This window comes from Parasteatoda tepidariorum, chromosome 3 (assembly GCF_043381705.1).
Source record: "Parasteatoda tepidariorum isolate YZ-2023 chromosome 3, CAS_Ptep_4.0, whole genome shotgun sequence".
Classification (NCBI taxonomy): domain Eukaryota; kingdom Metazoa; phylum Arthropoda; class Arachnida; order Araneae; family Theridiidae; genus Parasteatoda; species Parasteatoda tepidariorum.
This window is the reverse complement of record NC_092206.1, coordinates 41,777,432-41,796,504: the sequence shown is the minus strand read 5'-3', so window position 1 is coordinate 41,796,504 and position 19,073 is coordinate 41,777,432. Positions and strand designations below refer to the sequence as shown.

General features: G+C 28.4%; 1 protein-coding gene across 3 annotated transcripts in view; it reads right to left on the bottom strand.

Moving 5' to 3' along the window:
• Positions 1-8,635, bottom strand: part of LOC122272403 (uncharacterized) — a 29,346-nt gene extending 20,711 nt beyond the window's left edge. The window contains exons 1-3 of one of the 3 annotated variants that reach the window (XM_071178525.1): positions 8,524-8,635; positions 7,239-7,323; positions 4,026-4,103 (exon numbers count right to left, since the gene is read on the bottom strand). In XM_071178525.1, coding sequence (XP_071034626.1) covers positions 4,026-4,103; positions 7,239-7,323; positions 8,524-8,574 — 214 coding nt within the window. In that variant the 5' untranslated portion in view covers positions 8,575-8,635. The remainder of the gene's footprint in view (positions 1-4,025; positions 4,104-7,238; positions 7,324-8,523) is intronic. The other 2 variants (XM_071178523.1, XM_071178522.1) reach the window with 2 other exon arrangements.
• Positions 8,636-19,073: the final 10,438 nt, after the last annotated feature.

The following is a 19,073-nucleotide window of genomic DNA, read 5'->3' as shown; positions in this document are numbered from 1 at the left end:
ACTGCCATTTTCTTATCTGAAATATGGATCATGAGACGGGCCATAATTATGTGAATATAAATCAAGAATCGATGCAAAAAGCTACTTTCTTTCCTTTCTTCCAGACGCGAATACGTACCTAGGTTAGTAAAACCCTTACCCGTATAATCCGCATCTGGCCACTACTTCCAGTCTGCCTTAATCAATTATTTAAAGTTTCATAAGAAAGGAGGTTACAATTTTGTGTACAAATATACAGAAATATTAATTATTGTTTAAACAAGAATTTTTTTTATATATGACATATAGAAAGTGACAATAAATTAATTTTGAGAAGTAAATTAATACTAAAAAAAAAGTTAATAAAAAAATATATATATATACAGGTTGGTCCTAAAATTTGTGTCAAAAATGTAAAGGTAGGTAGAGAGGACTTAAATAAGCAAATTTCGTATAGGATTGTGCGTGCAGTAATGCCGCCTTGAGCCGGTAGGGTGCGCTGATGACTGCGGCGTATGAAAGCGCTTACTAGCTCGATTCCCGCACGGATCTCAAACAGCATGCATCGTTTCACCGATGTGGAGCTTGCTGACGTACATTTCATGTATAGGGGCCATGTCCAGTTCACTGGCCACCGCGTTCTCCTGATTTAACCTGCTTGGATTTTTTATTTTGGGGTCATATTAAAAGCCTGGTGTACGAGAGTCCCATCAAAGATCTTGTTGCCCACTTGTCTGTTGCTGCTTTACATGAGCTCGGCATGCCTAACGTCTTTTCTAATGCACTAATTAGAAAAGACGATCTATGCGCCGTCACTGTGAATCTTGTATCGATGTTGGTGTCTGCTCTTTCGAGCACCTCTTGTAAACTGTTGATAAATTTTCATTTTCTTTTGTCTTTACTTGTCTTTTCAATTTCCTCTGATTCATACTGTTTTACAAGCTAGTGCTTTAATGTGCCATTACCGCACACACATTCCTATCCGAAATATGCTTATTTATCTCCCCTCTACCTACTTTTACATTTTTGACATATATTTTAGGACCACCCTGTATATATATTTTAGTTCTCCATTAAAATTTTGATTTCCAGGCATTAAATAATAAAAGAAAGTAAGTAAAATGTTATAATAATAAATAAAATACTAAATAGAAAAGATATTTACAATATTAACAACATACAGGTAAGCATTCCAAAATATATAATTTTTCTTTCTTTATATTTAAAATTTTAGAATATTATCATAATCAGAAAGAAAATTCATTACTAATAATAATTTGGTTTTAAGCGTATTGTTAGTTATGAATTGTTTTTGCCAGGTTGGTAGATTAGTGATATTTGATGCACGCGTATGCCATGATGCTGTATAGATGCATTCACTAAGATAGTGTTCTGGAGTGCCCAGAAGGCCGCACGTGCATGATTATTATTGGAGATGTTTAGATTTTTAAAATAACACGGAAAAGGACCATGCCCAGTTAGAAACCAGATTTCTTGTTTTGATGGTATCGTTTTAAAATAATCTATTTTATTAAATCTTTTTCCCTTATCTGAATTGTTCCAATAATTTTGCTAAATTTTTGATAAAGAGTTCTGAAGTTGATTCTTAAGATGTGAGATCGGGAAGGGATATGAGTAATTTTGTTGTTTAGTTGTTGATAATTTAGCTAGAGCATCTGCATTTTCCTTGCCTGTTTTGTCGTCAAGTGCTTTTATCCATGAGATAAATATATTTGTATTAAGGAGTAATTTTTGTATTTTAGCCGAGAGTGAATTTTTCGTTCCTGGATTGATTATAGAGTATAGTACTGATTTACAATCTGACCAGATTGTATATTTTCTTGACGCCTTAAATGAAGTTTGTGCTTTGATAAATCTAATGCATTCTAAAATAGCAAGTTGTTCAGCTTAAGCTAATGTCAAAAATATAGCAAGTAAAGCATATCAACATAAAACTAAAAGTCTTACATTTTTATTATCCTTGTAAAAGACTGGATTTAAAAGCCATTAATAATTCAGATATCCTTCCATATTTGCCCAAATTTTTGAACTAGTCATAGTATACCATTTATCTGTTTACTTAAAATATGTAATGCATTTTATGTTTTATGTAACAGAGAGGGCACCGTCTCGGACCTCATTAAATTTAGTGCATTAGAGATTAAAAAAAATAAGCAGGATGATTTTTCTTTAGAGAGATGATCTAATTGAAACATTGAGCCGTGAAGACTCAGGGGATAGAGCATTCGCTTCCAAAGAGGCGAACCGGGTTCGAATCCCAGTCGATACGAATCTGCATCCGGATAGCGCTGACCACAGTGCTAACTTGACATATCCTCAGTGGTAGACGGACCTCCTTGGAGTCCTTGGTTGGAGTCTCCTTGCCGTTAGGCTAACCATGGGGGTTCTCCTGCTTATCTGCAGCATGTAACGCAAATGCGGGTTAGCTTCAGAAAATATCCTCCACGAAGGCAAAATTTCTACCAGTACTCGATCCATGAGTTTCCTTGTCTTCTGGATTGAATTCAAAATTACATGGCTACGGATTTGACCATTAGTAGTCGTAATCCCATAAAATTGGGTCGGCTGTTCAATGACGGTTATAAAATAAAAAATTGAAGCATATTTTGTTGCCTTGATATCACAGTCACAGTGTTTGTGCTCTCTGTGAAAGCCATGCGGATTAGTTCCCAAAAGCATTCCTACACGATTGTTTGTCCTTCAGGTTGGCTTAAGTTTGCTAGTTTACATAGGTGAACATTAATATAAGTGAATCAAAAAATTGGGTCGGCTTTCCAGTGCTGGTTATAAAATAGCTAAATATAATATATTAATCCGGAAATTTTAAAAATGAGTCTATTGCAACTTTATAACAGAAGCATAAAAGTCTATACTTCACTTAAAACGTTCTGTAAAGTTAAAACTAAACCTCATTGCCTGGAAATATTTTAAATCTAAAATCCCGATCATTTATTTTTTGTCATTTGGGTAAATTTCTCAAAATATTGAAAAGAGCAAACAGAAACATTTAAAAGAAACAAAAAAAAATGTTTTTTCTGAGAATTTTTAATTAATTTAATGATCGTATTTATGCATTTTTAGGAAATAAACACTAAACCAACCAAAACATTGATTTCAATGTATTTTATTTAATATTATAAAGCTAGCACAATTTTTGTTTTAAATTTATATTTTTATTAAACGTTTTCTTAGTACTAATAAATATTTCGTACCGATAACGCAAATCTAAGTATTACATTACCGATAAATACCATTTCTACAAATAGAAAAATTATTACTGAATTGAAAATTAAAATTACGTTGGACTATCAGTTATTAGTATACTTATTAGTATAAATTTTATATTAGGACAAACGTCTAGTGTCACAGGGCAAATTTGGTAGTTTATAATATTGTTATTGTAATGTATTTGATATATGCGACAGTAAATCTGAGCTTGTTAAAACTGAGGGAGTTTAAATCATTTATATTGGAAATTCAATGAATAGATTTTTGACCTCAATTAAATTTCATCATAAATTATTAGAGTATCATTACTCAAAAATAGTAATATGGAGCTGGAAACGAGATGTTTTTTTAGTGTTTAAAAACTTTACTTATTTTAAGTAAAGTTTTTCATAACACTAAAAAAACATCTCGTTTCCAGCTCCATATTACTATTTTTAAGTAATGATACTCTAATAATTTATGATGAAATTTAATTGAGGTCAAAAATCTATTCATTGAATTTCCAATATAAATTATTTAAACTCCCTCAGTTTTAACAAACTCAGATTTACTGTCGCATATATCAAATACATTACAATAACAATATTATAAACTACCAAATTTGTTTGGCATTAAAAACACACTAATGTTTGGCATTAAAAACTAATGTTTGGCATTAAAAACACAAAACATGGATATATTATACTTTGTAAGATCCTTACATAATTTTGTATTTTAAAAAAAACAAAATTATAAGAAGAATGAAATATATTGAATGAACAAGTATTTAAATACAATAATTAAAAAAACAAACAAACCTGGGTGGGATTTGAACAAGCAATCAAGTCCTCCATTGGGTCCGCATTCTTTATGTTCAACGGGTTCTTGGGGTACAACTATAAAGTTAAAAATTACAAATTACTTTAAATCTATTTAAATGTAATATATTTTCCTACAGAGTAATAAATTAATTATTAATAAGATTATAACTACAATTTTCTAATCAGAAATAAGAATTACGAGACGGGCCATTATTATTTGATTATAAATCAAGATCTGTTGCAAGCAGCTACTGTCTAAAAAATAACATGTAAAACATATCAACATAAAAATAAAAGTCTGAAATTTTAATTATGTCTGTGAAAGACTGGATTTAAAAACCATTAATAATTCAATTATATCCTCAGTGGTACACGAATCATGGGTCAGAGTCCTCTTGCCGTCAGGCTATCCATGGGAGATTCTCGCGGTCTTCCTCTCCATGTAACGCAAATACGGGTTGGCTCAATCAAAATGTCCGACACGAATACAAAATTTCTCCCTATACTCGATCCAGGATTTCCTTTGTCACCTGGTCGACCAATACAATACTTTTAGCGAAATTGGAAATTAAAATTATGCTCGATTATCAGTTATTAGTATTCTTTAAGACAAGCGTCTAGTCACAGGGCGAATTTGGTTTTTTTTTCATACTGTTATTATAATGTATTTGTTATTAGCAGCAATAAATCTGAGCTTGTTAAAACTGAGGGAGTTTAAATCCCTTATATTGGAAATTCAATGAATAGATTTTTGACCTCAATTAACTTTCATCTAAAATTAATAGTGTATCATTACTGTAAAATAGTAATATGGAGCTGGAAACGAGATGTTTTCTTTAATGTTATGAAAAACTTTACTTAAAATAAGTAATGTTTGGCATTTAAAACTCAAAATCTGGATATCTTATACCTTGTAAAATCTTTACACCCTTATGCATTTAAAAAAAAACAAAATTTTAAGAAGAATGAAATATATCTAAAAAACAAGTATTTGAAACCCATAATTAAAAAAAAAAACCTTGGTGGGATTTGAATCAGCAATAATCATCTCCATTGTTTCCGCATTTTCTATTATCAACAGGTTCTTGGGGAACAACAATAAAGTTAAAAATTACAAATTACTATAAATCTATTTAAATGTAATATATTTTCATACAGAGCAATAAATTAATTATTAATAAGATTAGAACTACAACTTTCTAATCAGAAATAAGAATTATGAGACGGGCCATTATTATTTGATTATAAATCAAAATCTGTTGCAAGCAGCTACTGTCTAAAAAATAACATGTAAAACATATCAACATAAAAATAAAAGTCTGAAATTTTAATTATGTCTGTGAAAGACTGGATTTAAAAACCATTAATAATTCAGATATCCTTCCATATTTGATGATTTTTCTTTAGAGAGATGATCTAATTGAAACATTGAGCCGCGAAGGCTCAGGAGATAGAGCGTTCGCTTCCAAGGAGGCGAACCGGGTTTGAATGCCAGTCGATACGAATTCCGCATCCAGCTTGCGCCGACCACAGTGCTAACATGATGTATCCTTAGTGGTAGACGGAACTTGGGTTAGAGTCCCCTTGCAGATAAACTAACCGTGGAAGGTACTCGTGGCTTTCCTCTCTGAGTAACACAAATTCTGACTAGCTCCATTAAAATGTCCTCCATGAAAGCAAAATTTCTCCCAATTCTCGATCCAGGAGTTCCCCTGTTTTCTGGATTAGGTTCAATATTGCAAGGCTATGGAGTTGAACATTAGTAGTCGCAAATCCATAAAATTGGGTCGGCTGTTCAATGACGGTTATGAAATAAAAAATTGAAACATATTTTGTTGCCTTGATATCACAGTCACAGTGTTTGTGCTCTCTGTGTAAGACATGAGGATTTGTCATTTAGGTTGACTACACGAATGTTTGTCATTTAGGTTGACTTAAGTTTGCTAGTTTAAGAAGGTGAACATTAATATTTGTGAATTAAAAATTGGGTCGGCTTTCCAGTGCTGGTTATATAAAAGCTAAAGATAATATATTAATCCGAATTCTATTCCGAGTCTATTGTTCCTTTGTAAAGGAAGAATAAGCTACTATACTACACCTAAAAACATTCTGTAAAGTTAAAACTAAAACTTATAGCTTGGAAACATTTTAAATCTAAAATTCCGAACAATTATTTTTTGATATGGGTGAAATTTTCTCACAATATTTATAAGAGCAAACAGTAACATTTATTTTGGATACGAAAAAATATTTTTCTGAGAATTTTTTATTAATTTGATATATATATATATTTAAGAATTTTAAACAAATAAAAACTAAATCAACCAAAACATTGATTTAAATGTATTTTATTTTATATTATCAAGATATTGCAATTTTCGTTTTAAATTTATATTTTTATTAAAAGTTTTTATAATACTAATAAATATTTGGTACCGATAACGCGAATCTAAGTATCTAGGTATTACATTACTAATAAATATCTGGTCAACCAATACAAAAGTTATTGCTGAATTTGAAATTAAAATTACGCTGGACAATCAGTTATCACTATACTTTAAAGCAAACGTCTAGTGTCACAGGACAAATTTGGTTATTTATAATACTGTTATTGGAATGTATTTGTTATTAGTGATAATAAACCAGAGCTTGTTTAAACTGAGGCAGTTTAAATCCCTTATATTGGAAATTCAATGATTAGATTTTTATCGTCAATTAAATTTCATCTCAAATTAATAGTGTATCATTACTCTCAAATAGTAATATGAAGGTGGAAACAAACGAGATTCTTTTTAATGTTATGAAAATCATTACTCAAAATAAGTATTTGTTGCACAAAAACCTAAAACATAGACTCATTAAGAAGATAGATCCATTCAAAGAAACATAGATTCATTTCTTACATCCCTTTGTATTTAAAAAATATATATATCAGAAGAATATATTAGGAATATAATGAATGAACAAGTATTTAAAACCGATTATTTAAAAAAAAGTCAATATATAAAAAATAGTGTAAGTTACAATTTTGTTTTTGTGATCAAGAGTTTGTACAAAGGAAAAAAAACGGATCGTAAAAAAAAAACTGTATCAGTGTATTATTTGTGAATGTTTTGCGATAAAATTGCAGATTCCGCCCTATTCAGTGCCTAATGTAATTAAATGGTTCTAACTTATTACTCCATAATTTAAGAAAAAAAAAGTATTTACTTTCTCTTTCGGCATAACATTGAAGGAAAAACATGATCAATATCATCACTGAGAAGGAGTTCATTTTCTCTAATGCTGTGGAATTCTGAAAAGTATGAAAAAAGAATCATCAAAATAGCTGTTTTAAAATATATATGTAAGTAGAATTTCTTTTTTCAATTCAAGTATATTTTAGCTCTAACCATTCAATACACTCTCAGAAGTACTGTAGGTGCAGGGAATACACGGGCCACTCTCAGGGCTAAAGAGAAAATAGAAGGGCTGGTTTACACCTTGGAAGAAATTATCTCGTCGTGCACCTCCTCCGATTTCCAACCGTAACGTCACGGCCACGCAAAGCGTGCACTTTTACTTCAAGAACGGAGCGTTCGGTTTAACTAGCTTTAACTATTATTGAAGCCGTCTTTCTAACTAGCTCTAACTAATATTAGAGCATTCTTTTGTGACATATTCCAAGACATTCCTTGTCTTCTATAACGGTTTTCCTCAGTTTTCTGAAGTGAATTACAAAAATTTAAATTTATTAACGAAATGGCAGTTTGTGCGATTGCAACTAGCAAAAATTTTCATAGAAACACAAAAGGAAAAAATATAATTTTCCACGCGTTTCCTGAAGTAAATGAACAGCTACGTAAAGAATCGATTCAACGTTGCAAACGAAATGACCCAGTTAATATAAAACAACAATACGTTTATTCTGTCGTTTAAGAACTTTTTCTAAGAATTCGACATCTAAATAGAAACCGCCTTATTGCTTCAAAAAGAAAGGCAGGCAGAAAAATCAAAAAATAGATATACTCAAAGAAAATTGAAACTTAAAGTGAAATGTATAAATAATGAATAGTTGAATTTCTCCTAATTTCAAAGCATATTTTTTAATTTAGTTATTCTAAATATTTATGATATTTTTAAATTATATTCTTTTAAATTTTCTTATCTATAGATTATATTCTCCTAAATTTAATTATTTTTAAACAATTGCAAAATGTCTAATATTATTATGAACTTAAATTATTATTTTGTTTCAGTAATTAGGGTTTAAGGTTGATGTTTCCTTATGATTAAGAATAAACAAATTTCCATTGACAGCGTATTTGAAAATCAGGATTCTAAGTATAACCAAACTTATTGTAATCAAACAATGTGTAGCTAAAAAAAGTGTCAATATATGCTTTAATCTTTTCAATAATAAAAGTTAAAACTGAACTTTTTAAATAACGTATTTATTGTGTCATTTACGGCAACTAGTACAATATTTATAATAAAAAGTTAAAGTAAGACTTACCACTTGGATGAAATTATTACGAGAATAAATAAATGGAATAGAATCATCCATTATTTATACTTCATTTACTAGGAAAAAAAAAGGTTTTCTTTGCACCTGACGCGCTTCTCAAACCCAGTAAACAATATCTTAAACAAGCTGTACGTGTCCATCAATATCTAAATATATTTGCTTACAAATCAACATATGCAACATATGTTTCCACAAATTTCTGTCATCATCTATAGCTTAGAATTTTTCGTCTTAATCTTTGATGACAGCACTTCATGATAAACAAAATATACTCAATCACAAGGAGGAAGCAGCAATAAAATGCACCTTTTAAGTTTTCACCGAAACTTAACAATGAAAATAGGAATTACGATCTTACTTTTACTTTACTTTGCCTAATCATTTTGTTGGCTAAGTCCGGGTTTTTCTAACATAACGGTCTTTAACGACCCACTCCCCTATTTGATATATTTTAATAAAAAAAATCTAACTTGATTCTAGATATTTTTTAAATCAGTTAATAACTTTTAACAGACATGAAAATTTGTATTAAAAGACCCATAAAATCCACGAGGAAAATTTCCAAAAAAGATATGAAGTCATTAAAGGCTGCTGGATTTTAAATTAGTATCCCGACTTCGTGATCTGTTTGGCTAGATAGAATGCATATGCTGTTTTTCAAGCGACATTTTTTTAGTTATAACTTTAAACTATAACTCTAAATTCCTACTATTTTACAACCACTGAGGTAAATTTATAGTTCCGGTGGCAACCTAGTAAAAACGTCCGTTGACTTTTAAAATGTTTTCAAAAAAATCTTGTTTAATAAATATACCACATTATTTTTGACGAAAACTATGTCATTCCAAATTTAATTAGATTCATTAATTTTACTATAATAAAATTCAGTAATAATACACTTTAAAAAAATACTGCACAGAAAAGAAGAAACGAAATCAAATGAATGCCCATTCATAAATATTTAAGTTCATTTTCTTAAACGAATCTGAGCTGTGTCCACGTTCAGAAATAAGTATTTTGAGCTATATTTATTTTCAAAACATGATATTTGAGCTGTATTCATTTTCGTAAACATGCATCTCGAGCTGTGTCCAGATTTAAAAACTCGTTGATGATAACTAACTGCTTAGTGTAAATCCCTAGAGATAAATCGTTTGCATTTTACATGAAAATTGAAATATAGTGTGAAATAAAAGTAATGAAATATTTTATTAGCAACAGTTAAATATAAAAACAAATAATTTTATCCTTAAATCATTAATCAGTTATAAATCAACAGGTTTAGTTGAGGAAAAAAACACAAGGTTGATTTAATTATTATTGATAAATTGTTAATTATTATTGATAAATTATTGATAAATCAAGTTATGCCATTAGTTTTCAAGACCAAACAAATATCAATCAATATAAAAAAAAGTTTTCTGTATTTTAGCGAAGGAAAATTAAAGTTCATTTTTCTATCTAAGTGAAAAGTAATAAGCATTGAATTTCTAAATTGTATTTTTATCTCAAAAAATTTATTTTGATGGACTTTCATATAAAAACTTGTTTTATTTTAGGAATTAAAGAATACGATTTTTAAGTTGGAGAAAAATCTTATAAAAAGCTGAGATTGCTTGTAACTCATTTTGATTTTCCGATATTTTGAAGGAAAGTAGAAAGAAAATCGGTTTTTTATTATTTTAGCGTATTGTTTACCATTTTATTATTCGATGAAAAATATTATATAGTACTAGTTAAAAACTTATTCGTTATACGAATTGAAATATAGTAAATAATCAACAAATTTGTTCTGCTCAACATTACAGAACTATACTAGCATACTAACAAAATTAATCAAGTAACAATTCTTTTATTCATTACTATATGCTCTTCCCGATTGGCGTTTACAAAACATGATTATAGAAGTTTATCTCATTAAAATGCAGATTAATTATAATCTTTACCATTTGACGTAATTCTATTGCTGGAGGTAAAGTCCTGACAATAAAAAAATAAACAAAAATTTTCTCCGGTACTTATTCTTTTTGATAGACCTTAAGTACCTATTTTCACAGTGCCTATGTAATAGATATCTTGATATAAATACTAGTATCTTTAGTTCCTACTTAAAGGTAAAATATCTACCTAGTTGGAGGTGCGATATAGCCAAGTCTGACTCTTGCGCCCAAAACCCGAACAACCAAACCATCCTACTAAAAGCATCAATTAACGTAATATCAGTAGGAATTACTACCGAAATTGATTTGAGTACTTAATATAGAAATTCTTTATATTTCTTCTAACCAAATAAGTGTCTGTTTTCCATATCTGTTTTTCATTATTTGAGCCTTTCAGAAAGAAAAAAATATTTAAATATGTATCTATTATAAAAATTAACTGAGGATCGTCAGCATTAGTAAAATTATAGCACTTCTTCACGGTTGTCATTTACTAACAAGTACATTTACCCCCGTAATTTAGCTTTTTATTACAAAAGTATTCTTTTACTTAAATTTTTAATTATTAAAATAATAATCAAGTGCAATTCTCGAAATTAATAGTAACAACACGAATATTTTTATAGTCATTTTCGACGAATTGATACGGATACTTTTGAAGGCCGTAAAGAATTGTCAAATTATTATTGACGCCAGTGATGCTTAATTTAATATGGTATGAAATACTACTGATATTGGTCTTATATAAGTGTCGTGGAAATGAGAAGTTTTCATACAAAGATAGGTGAGTAAAAAGGAATAGGTTTTTACCTATTCTGAAATTGATAAGTTCCCTAAATTGACCATACCACTCATTCATGACGATGAATACACAGCATTTATTTGTTTTCGTTTTGTTTATTCCGGCGTGTGGTTTCATACTATTAAGTTTACCTCAATATAAGTTAAAAGCTCAACTAACGATATTTAAAATTCAATATACATATAATAGCATTTAACCTGTGGTCACCTATGATGCGTTAGGTTTATTTTTCAAATTAATTTAGTCAACTTACCTAGAGTGATTAATATCATTTTATCTAAGCAAAGTTTCGCCGAATTCAGATTTTGTTTAATGACTTCTACATTCCTATTCTAATCTAATGCTCTGATAAAATCGAACTTTACTAAAATAAATCTCTTCGATTCTCCCTACGTGTGAAAAACTATGGATTTGCATATCAAGAGTATTGATGGAAGGAAGAGACAGCGTTTATGTGCTCTCTATTATGAATAAAATTGAATGTGTTTTGTCTCTTCAGGAATTGTGTCCATTTTTAGTGAATGCGTAAACAAGAAAAACTTAATCCTCAAATGGGTAGCAAAGGAAATTTCATTAAGTTTAATCAATTTAAAATAAACAATTAATTTTGCAGATTTTTTTAATATTAAATGCAGAAACGCAGTTTTGGTTTAATGGATGTTTTACATTTACTCCATTGTACATATTTTTTAACTCGATTTTCTAAGACCTTCTAAAGTTAGACACATTAGCAAAATCATGGATTATAAGAATTTAAGTGGCATGCGAAGAACATACGTTGAAATATTAAGTGGAAAACTTAAATAAAAAACAGTTTTTGGAATATCGTGAACAGCATAATATTGAGGTAATACTTTCATGTTGTCACTCGATTTCAATTTCAATTCTAGTTATTACTCAATTCCTAATTAATTTTGGAGCAATAGATTTCATGCATGTTCCGTTAAACTCGCTCTTTTAAGTTCTTATATCACCATCAATCAAGTATCATATTATATTTCTCAAAAATAATCATCATTGGTAGAAGATTCATATAGGCGGTGTGAAATCAGTCCTCGCTCCTAACTAATCAAATTAAACTGTAATTTTACAATACATATATTTCTTTTTGCTAGAAAATATTAAAAAGAGAAAATAGTAAAACGATAGAATATGATTGTTATGCCTGGATGATATTCTTCTGTCCTTTTCTTTATCCGCATAGTAACATAGTAATGATTCCTTTTTATTTTATTCCATGAGACGTTTATCATGATACGTATTTATTTTGTCATTTACATAGCTCTTTTCAATTTCTATATCAGCATCAATCAAGTAAAATAATTTATTAATCCCCTTAAATATATATACAAGCAGCATTAGCTAAGATTTCAGTCCTGTTAAATTGTTCTCCTAACCTGTTTGTTCCATTTCTTTAAAAAAAAATTTCTAAACTTTTATTCATTTTTATCTAAGTTCAGGTCCGTTACAGCCAAACTGTAGGGTGATCCAATGAAGTGCCGTACTACCAATGAAGTGTCATCGTTTCGAATCCTTGTGATAGCTGGTAGATACGAATTCCGCAAGCGGCTTCCAACGACCACAGTACTGACGCAAAATATCCTCAGTATTAGATTGATCACGGGTTGAGTCGCCTTGGCGTCAGGCAAACCATGGAAGATCTTCGTGGTTTCCTCTCCATGTGATTTAAAGGCGGGGTAGTTCCATCAATATATTCCACTGCAAAGACAAAATGTTTACCAATACTTTATCCAGGGTTCAATTTTCTTCTTAAAAAAAATATTGCCCTTGTGCAAAATGAAAATATTTTAATGAGTTATTGCAAAATAGAAAACAGCCGACAAGACAATAAACTTTGCTGAACAAAAAGGAAGAAATTTACTGAAAAAGTTTCTTTGTGCTTAAGTAATAAGTAATTTTAATAACATAATGGTTTTAATAAGTAAAAATAACAGGAAAAACATCTTTTACTAGCATCAAATTCGTACCCCCCCTCTATTATTTAATTGAATGTGATATTTTATTTCTTAGATACTTCTTAGAAATATGAAATAAATAACTAACTAGAAACAAAGAAAAATAGATAAAAGAGATTCTTGTTAAATGAAAAAAAAATCTGCCAAACTACTCGTGGTTGGAAAAATGAAATATCTTCGATTTTTTTTTATCTTTTATAAAATGACCGAAACAAATAAAAAAACTAAGTTAATTGATTTATGAAGAAGTACAAAAGAAGTTCCAGGAAAATCAATCAGGATATATTAAAATACTTTTGTTCCCTTAAATTGAAAAAAAAAATAAACACTTTTACATTTCCTAAGGATATCTGTTTTAATTAAAAATCATTCTTGTTGTTTTCGTAATAAAATCCCTTTTTTCAATTTTGTTTTAAATTGGAGTTATTCATTTGTTATTTAAATTTAAATAGAATAAATTTTGTGCATTAAAAAAATGATTTTTTTATGAATTTTTAAAAGTAAAAAGGAAAAGAAAAGAAAAGATGATTTCCTTAAAGGAAGTAATTAACTACCAAACATTGGAGTCTAAATCACCAGTGAAATGCTTCTAACACATAATTCAAAATTCTATAATAACAAGTTTCTTTTTTTATAACAATATACAACTACTTAAGAAACAAATTTCTTTACTTTTCCTTCTTTTATGAACTCACTTTGTTAATAAGTTATATAAAATTATAATAGTGCATAAATAATTTGAATTTGAATAAAAAAGTTTGCATTTTACAAGCACTCTACAATTTTTTTCACATAATAATCCTCATCTATATTAGATATGTTGTGCCAAATTTTATGCAGAGTTTGTTTAAAAAAACTATTTTATATTCTAATTAAAAAAAACTCAAACGCTCTTTTTCAAAGTAGTAGACGGGTCATGGGTTAGAGTCTCCTTGCTATCAAACTAATTTTGAGAAGTTTCCGCGGTTTTCATCTCTGTGTAACGCAAATGCGAGTCAGATTCTATGAAAAATGTTCTGCAGGAAGCCAAATTTCTCCCAAAATTTGATCTAAGAGTTATCTTGCCTTCTGGTTCAGAATTACAAGGGCACGGGTTAGTAGTTCAAAATTTAGGACGGCAGCTCATCGACGGTAATAAAAAAAAATAGAAAGTTACAATATGCACATTCGGAATTGTCCGAAAAATAAAGATATTAGAGTCGTTTTCTGCACTAGGAAAAACATCGCATAAGTTTCAATATTCTTCTGCTCAAATCATTCAACGCTGCTCATCATTTTCCCACCTTAATTTTTGATAATGAATTCATACTTTGAAAGATTCTTATAATTTTGTTAATGGTCTTTTTACTATCCTATAATTTCTCTATGCTTGAAAATCTTTTCCGATTAAATTTCCACATTTTACACCTTGTGGTTCTAGCTTATCCTGCTTCACCTTTCTTGATCACATTTATTTAATTATCTTGTTTAATATTGTGCTGCTACTGATAAAATGAAATTGCTACATGTAAGTTTCGTTGCTTGTTTACTGTCATTTGGTGTTGACAGTGAGGGAAGTTGCTTATAGAACTGACACTGTAACTAATATCTTTATATTACTTTATTTCAGTTAGTTTTTTTAATTCATGCATTAATAGCACAAAGTATATCCGAAGTATATCTCATTTGGACTTCATCACCAGCTGCAATAAATATTAACTGATTTAGATTTCCTCTCCCATCTTGCTTTATTTATCCGAAATTATGTTTCCAATTCTCTTAGCCAGATGAAGCAGTGTAATTTGGTCTATAAGCTAAGAATGGACTACGCGAGATTAAATCAGAAATTTAATCTTGTGCACGCCATTTAAACATAATCGAAAAATACACAAGATATACAGACCAGATTGCGTTTTGGACATACCCGCTTGGCATGCATACCGCTAACACTAAATTTTTAATGAGCCATGATGATGCTTTGAGTTAGAAGCTTCAATTAATTGTAAATTTTTTTGGAAAATTATTTAAATTGGTATGCTATATTATTGAAAAATCATTGTTTTCATGTCTGGTACGTTTTATATATGTACGTTATATATATATTATTTTATTTTATTTTCTGTTTTTACATGTTACTTATTTATACTTTTTGCGATCCATTTTATTCGTTGTTATTTATGTAAAAAAAAATTTTTTTTTAGTGCTCTTCACGCTATTGTATTAATATATTTTGCCTCGGCTTTATTGATACAATATCAGAAAGCACTCTGTTTTGTGGATATAATCGTGTGGGCTGAAGAAAAGACTATATCTTTTTTTTCCGGTTTTTTAAATAAAATTTCATCCTTTTTTTTTTAGACTGTTGTTTGTTATTTTTTTACTTATTATTCCCCCCCCCCTTTTTTTCAAATGCCTATTATTTTTCTTTGTTTTATTCTTCATTTTGAGCATATATATATATACGTATATATATATATATACGTATATATATATATGCTCAAAATGAAGAATAAAACAAAGAAAAATAAAAAAATAATAGGCATTTGAAAAAAGGGGGGGGGGAATAATAAGTAAAAAAATAACAGACAACAGTTTAAAAAAAAAAGGATGAAATTTTATTTAAAAAACCGGAAAAAAAANATATATATATATATATATATATATATATATATCAATATTTCTGACATTAAATATAACTGTAAATATAGTGCATTTAGTAAAACCATTATTTAGAATATGTTTTTATCATGACGTCGATTTAAAGATTTTTTTGTGTGTCTTCGAACTCGTATTAAGGTTTGATACAATTGAAAAATGCATCCTAAAGTGTTATCTTCAAGTATAACCTAGTACATGAAAGTTACATTACTTAAAAAAATAAACCATATACTACATACTGACGTAGTGCTAATCCCGTATCCATTCATCACTTTTGCGTAAGAAATTGGTAACTATCAGAATATTTAGACTCTCTGGCTTTTATTTCACTACTTGGAGACATCAATTTACACTTAACTAATTTTCCATTAAAACGATGATTACATTTAAATTAACATAAGTGTTACATATATAATAAATATTTGTATGATTTTTTACAGTTTTACCGAAGATTTTTTTTTACTTTTAAATATACCAAACTCAAAGAAATTCAGTGGAGTAACAAAAAGGCATAACATAAACTTTAAAGCTAATTTCCGCAAATTCACAAAGTAATCAATTAACTATTCACTTTTTAAAGTTTTATTACAATCAACCTGGTTTATAATACATCAAAACATATTATAGAAATATTTTATGTTCTATCTTACGCAATTTAGATTAGCAATTTTTTTTTCTTACTTCTTAATAATAAATTAAATCTATGTGATTTATTTGAATTGGTTTTGTCTAAGATCATTTATTATAAACTTCTATAGAACCATTTATTTTTAATATAAGGAATTAAAACTAATATAAAATTTTAAAAAAACATCAATCACATTAATGCGTAAAGAAAACATATGTATTAAATAGTGCAGTCAACCTTACTCCTCTTGAAAGTCAAGCAGGTTTTGATTTAAATTTATTGCTTTGTAAACATCACTTTTTTTGACGTTTATAGACACGTGTTTCATGTAGCCATTGTTAATTGTTTTGGAGACCTAAACATTTTATTAAGAACGCAATAAATCATCGCAAAAATAGGTATAAAACATTAGTTATGCTCTGCACAAATATTTATTATATTTTATTTTTTTGGATGTAGTATTGTTTTGTAGTTAAAACTTTATATTCCCTTCAGAAGACTTTTGTTAATTTAGCTTCACTGTCGTAAACAGATAAAATATTGTGTTTTAATATTTTGAAAATTTAAGCACATCTAAATTTTGGAATACTTTAATATTTCTTTAGTTTTTACAGTTTCGTTCATCAAAAAATTACAATTTAAATATGAAGTAACTTTTAAAAGGATTTTGTTCAATGAATTTTAATTTATTTAAATGAGATTAATTAATTTTATTACGTAACTTTCCGATTTAATTGGGAAAAAAATAATGCATTACGAAAATAAGATTATTTTCGAAAAGGAGTAGCCTTTCTTTTCCATTTCATAGTTAGATTTTATAACTAATTTTAACTTCTTTAAAACTTGTTCTTTTTCGCTAAAATTTCTTGTTAAGCAGATGCAAAATTCTGATTTTGCTGTCCTAAAATCAGATGTAAGTATTCAAAATGGCATCGTACGTCATGAGAAGTCAGAATGAAATCGATTTAAACGGTGATCTATTTATCTAAAATAGTACTGAAGTACTTTTTTAAAAAAAAAAAAATTGCTCAATGTACTAGGTGAATGGTCATGAAACTCGTGAATCACAAATTATGTTTCTGCGATCTGAGAGAGGCTTGTATTTGGATTAAGTGTGGGCTAAATTAGATTTTCAATTAGTAAGATTAAGTTAGAATTTTCGACCTCAGCATTAGACTAAGATATAATTTTTTTTCTTCAGATATTTTGCATCGCATGAAAAACCATTTTATTTTAACTTTCTCAAAAAATAAGTTAGCGGGAACGAAGGCCTCTTTGCAAATCGAACCAAAAATACCGTTCTTGAACCGTAAATTTATTTTTCAGAAACATACACAAGCGTATGTTATTGATAAAACTCAGCAAACAAGATCACCTACTATCAAACTATTTATTTTATACTCTGAAATAAAATCTCTTTTTCTAATCAATTCTTACTTACTTCTTACTTACTTTTACTTAAATATAAAAATATTTTTGTTCGCAAATTTATTATTTATGGTATATGACATTTGACATTATAAGTGATTATAATTATTGGGTATGATATAACATATTTTTAAACTTTTAGATTATTATGAAATACAAACCAAAACATGAATTCTACTGCAAGAATTATGATTTTTCTGCTTTTTTTCCTGCATAGTTATGAAGGGAGCAAAATTAATTATTTTGCTTTTTTTAGTTAGAAATATTGCTTTAATTGAATTTATTTTCTTAGTTTGAAAACTCTTCGGTTTTTAAATATTTTAAACATTTGTTTCGATAATGCGAATGAATAATGTGAAATCCAAATAAACAAACTTTTAAAATTTTAATTCCTTGAATATGTATTACTAACAATGTACATTTCTTAGAGCGTGTGCTGACACCGTATGCAAAAAGAAAAAAAAAACTGCCTATTTAAAAATTTAAAACTGTTTTTAATATCATTGAAACAGGTCACAATATAGGTTATTTTCGAATAACCAAAAATAATTTTTTAAAAAAATACCAAATTAAACATATCTGTGAGTAAAAAAATAGTTTTAATGAAAGTTTTATTATTATTGTTTTCTAAATTTAAAAGTAAATATTTCTTTTTAAATAAGTATTACAGATATATACGTATTACGGATCTTATTTATTCATTTATGAGATATTTTTACAAAGAAAAAGAAATTATAATCGAGATAAACACGTTTTTAATTAGGAATTTTATTACAACTATCAACTATTTGTGTACTATTGCACTGCAACACAGTAACACTTCATTTAATTAACACTGTTACACTTCATTTAATTTTTGTTTTTAATTTAACTCTCGTTTATCTAAAATATTGGGTTTTTGCTACCAATAAAGAAGGACTCGAGACAAATGAATTTAATGGTTAGAAATTTAAGGTATTTTTTTTCTACGTCTTCAGAAAAGCTTGTATCAAACTTTACTCTTTTTTCCACCGCGTTTGACAACATTAAAATAAAAATATTTTTTTACTACAATCATAAAAGTATAACTCATTAGTTTAGTTTTCAAATGCACTTCTTTTTCACTAAAACTTGTCTTTGTTTTGTTT